Below are 3,733 nucleotides of genomic sequence, written 5' to 3'. Positions count from 1 at the left end.
ATTTTGTCTGAGGAAAAAGTTGTTCCTCGTTGAAAAACGCGTCGATTGAGACCAATTTGAATGATTTTGGAGGTGGAGCAGCTATACTGAAGAAGAAAGAAGAAAAACCATATATTTATTATTTGTATCTTTCTCAGTCTGTATCTCCGAAACTATTCGAGTCCGGCCCTTATATATATATATGAAATGACTCGGGAAGACATCCCCAACAACATATTTAAAAATAAAGCAAATCGGAGAGGAGGCCCCTTTTATGCATAATTACCGATGATAATCCACCTTCTCTTAATATCGGCGCGTTAAGGAAAATAAAATGAAGACACTCGGATAATCGATAGTCAGGCTTTAATACCGAACCGAACGAAAGTACAGGTCAGTTGAGACTCGCGAAAACAAAGACGCGTGTTATTGTATTAGCTGATCCAGAACGACTGTCTCAATATCGAACCGTCGCTGTATCGAGCCGAAACGAAAATCAATACTGCGCAGTCAATCCTGCGCATCGTCAGGTCCTGTGCGCCTATATAATACATAATTATCGCCTATACTAATTATGTCGCGAACATTTCGCGCAAAATAAACTCGTGGCCTCATCTACAAGGCCTTCAGTTAGCCGATCCCGATCCCTCCAGCAGAGAGCCGATTAACGTCTTAATCGGAGCAGATCTTTATGGTCAATTATTACTCGGGCCTCTCCAGAAGGGCCCGCTGGGGTTTCCTACGGCCAAACTCACGACGCGCGACGTTAGGTTGGATAATATCCGGCCCTATCGAAAGTTCTCGCGATCAGCGAGCATCACGCGCATCCACGATGTGCAATCGCGCCAAGCACTGACGCGCTCATTCGTAAATTTTGGGAAATAGAAGAAGTTCCCTCTCAGAAGTTCCTCACTCCGGAAGAGGAAGAATGCGAATCTCATTTCGTAAATACGCACTCACGCAATCAAACGGGACAGTACGTCGTTCGCCTGTCGTTTCGTCATGGGTAAATTCCAGAGATTGGTGACAGTCACCAAATCGCGCTCTCAAGATACGCTCAGCATGAGCAACGACTGCAAAATGAGCAGGAATTCGTGCAAGCATATTCCGATTTCTTGCAAGAATACGAATCCATGGGACACATGGAAAAGGTCAACAGTCCTGACATGATAAACAAACCGGTATACGTTCCGTATCACCCCGTGATTCGAGAAAGCAGTGCTACAACTCGTGTGCGCGTCGTGTTCAACGCATCGATCGCGACGTCAAACGGAACGTCTCTAAATGAGCATCTTCATATCGGCCCGAAACTGTAACGCGAAATAAGTGCTGTCCTATCCAGTTGGCGCCGATACAAATTCGTTTACCTCGCGGACATCGAGAAGATGTTTCGCCAAATTCAAGTGCATCGCGACGATGTAGATTATCAGCGCATCGTTTGGCGACCGGCTCCGGACGGTCCCATAGTAAATTATCGTCTCCTTACCGTCACTTACGGCACAGCGTGCGCACCTTACCTGGCGAATCGCGTACTTTTACAATTGTCCGACGACGAAAGCAAATCGTTTCCCGACGCGGTTGATGTGATCCGTCATTCAACGTACGTGGATGACGTCCTGTTCGGAGCAGACGAGCAGGAGGAAGCGCGTGCTCTTCGCACTCAACTCGTCGCGCTATTAAGCGTCGTCTACAATAACCGGCGTAAGCGTGGAGTAAGAAGTAAGAGTAGGAGTAACGTTTTTGGCGTAAGCTGTTTACGCCGACTCAATCTACAATACGGTGAAGTAAGTGTTGTAGGCATGCGTGAAAAGGTGTAAGAGTAAGAGTAGGCGTAAGAAATACGAGTAAAAATAATTCATTTCGCTTACGCCCTTACTCCAGCTCTATTAAACCAGAAGTAGCTCTCTTACGCCTACTCTTACTTCTTACTCCACGCTTACGCCGGTTATTGTAGACGACGCTTTACAATGCGGTGGCTTTACTTTACGCAAGTGGGCCGCAAACAATATCGCGCTATTATCTGATATTCCGACAATCGATCTCGCGATCGATTTTTCGAAAGAGGATTCGGCAATCCTCAAAGTACTCGGTATCACCTGGCTTCCCAAGGAAGATTCGTTCAGTTTTCAAGTCGGAGAAATACCGAAAACGCGCAGTACGAAGCGCACAATTCTATCATTAATCGCAAGACTATTTGATCCTCTCGGGTGGGCTTCACCTGTCGTTATACAAGCCAAAATGCTCATGCAAGATTTATGGCTTGCGAAAGTTGATTGGGACGATCAAGTCCCTCAAACGATTCAAGAGAACTGGGAGCATTATTGTCGCGAACTTCCCAGTCTCTCAAAATTACGCATTCCACGCTGGATTGGTCTTTCACAATCTCACTGCGCCATGAAACTGCACCGTTTCGCGGACGCTTCGCAGCGCGCGTCTTCGCGGTCGTCTATTTGCGCGTTCTTAAACCGCCAAATGAAATTTCAGTCTCGTTAATCGCGGCCAAATCGAAAGTCGCGCCATTAAAAACGGTTGCTATACCGCGGCTCGAGTTAAATGGAATAGTATTACTCGTACGACTCCTCGAGTACGTCAAAGAAACTTTCGAATACGATTCAATTCCAGTGCACGGCTGGACCAACTCCACCGTCGCACTCGCTTGGCTCACTCAGCATCCGTCGCGCTGGAAGCCTTATGTAGCAAATCGGGTCTCAGAGATCCAAACAAAAATGCCGGAAATTAAATGGCGTCATGTTCCTACACGCGAAAACCCTGCAGATTGCGCATCTCGGGGAATCACTGCTCAAGAATTAATCGATCACGCGCTTTGGTGGTCAGGCCCCGCGTGGCTTCGCCAAAATTCGGCTTTCTGTCCAAATTCTCGACCTTGCGCCTCGTCCGAACGCATTGTCGATCAAAACTCCGTGCTTAATGAACAGTGCGCGACAGCGATTATCCACGTCGCTCAAGAAAAGGAAGAATGGGACTTTTCCTCTAGATTTTCAAATTGGAACAAACTTCTTCGAGTTACCGGCCTCCTCTTTCGCTGGCTCCGCAAATTCCGAACTCAAAAGTGCGACAAAGCTGCATCCCACGATGTCAACTTCGCTAAGAGCGTGCAAGACGCTCGCGAGGTCTGGATTCGCAAAATTCAAAACGATAGTTTCGCCGCGGAAATCCGCGCTGTACAAGCACACGCGTCGCTGCCTCGATCGACCGCGCTAAAATCACTCAATCCTTTCCTCGAAAGGAAAGGGCCAGTTGCGTCTTGGTGGGTGGTTGCACCATTCGTTCTTATCGTATAACGAGCGCTTCCCGCTAATTTTACCGCGCCACCACATCAGCGAGTTAATTATCGATCAAATGCACTTGCAATCACTGCACGGAGGTCCTCAGTTAACCCTTCGTCTATTACGCCAAAATTATTGGATTATCGGCGCGAGATCCCTCGTCAAATCACGAATAAATCAATGTTTAAGCTGCGCTCGCGAACGCGCAGTCTCAGCAAGTCAACTCATGGGAGACCTTCCGTCTCCCCGAGTCAATCCGTCGTCTCCATTTTCTCATTGTGGTGTGGACTACGCTGGTCCATTTCAAATCATTCCCTACGTAGGACGGGGTCAAAAATCGCGAAAGGATTATGTGGCATTATTTGTCTGTTTCGCGACTCGCGCAATTCATCTCGAGTACGTCGACGCTACTTCCGGTTTCTTAGCCGCTTTTCAGCGCTTTGTCAGCAGACGCGGTCTGCCTTCCG

The 3,733-nt window shown here is 47.8% G+C and overlaps 1 protein-coding gene across 1 annotated transcript; it reads left to right on the top strand.

Annotated features, from left to right (window-relative positions):
• The first annotated feature begins 981 nt into the window (after window positions 1–981).
• Window positions 982–3,281, top strand: LOC105557125. Its single transcript, XM_012004294.1, has 3 exons — window positions 982–985; window positions 1,934–2,350; window positions 2,464–3,281. Exons 1-3 carry the CDS (start codon window positions 982–984, stop codon window positions 3,279–3,281), a joined length of 1,239 nt encoding a protein of 412 aa, XP_011859684.1.
• Window positions 3,282–3,733: the final 452 nt, after the last annotated feature.

Source organism: Vollenhovia emeryi, unplaced genomic scaffold (genome assembly GCF_000949405.1).
Source record: "Vollenhovia emeryi isolate VEMERY1.0 unplaced genomic scaffold, V.emery_V1.0 DF939603.1, whole genome shotgun sequence".
Classification (NCBI taxonomy): domain Eukaryota; kingdom Metazoa; phylum Arthropoda; class Insecta; order Hymenoptera; family Formicidae; genus Vollenhovia; species Vollenhovia emeryi.
Note: the sequence above shows the minus strand (reverse complement) of the source record. Positions and strands in the feature narration are given on the sequence as shown.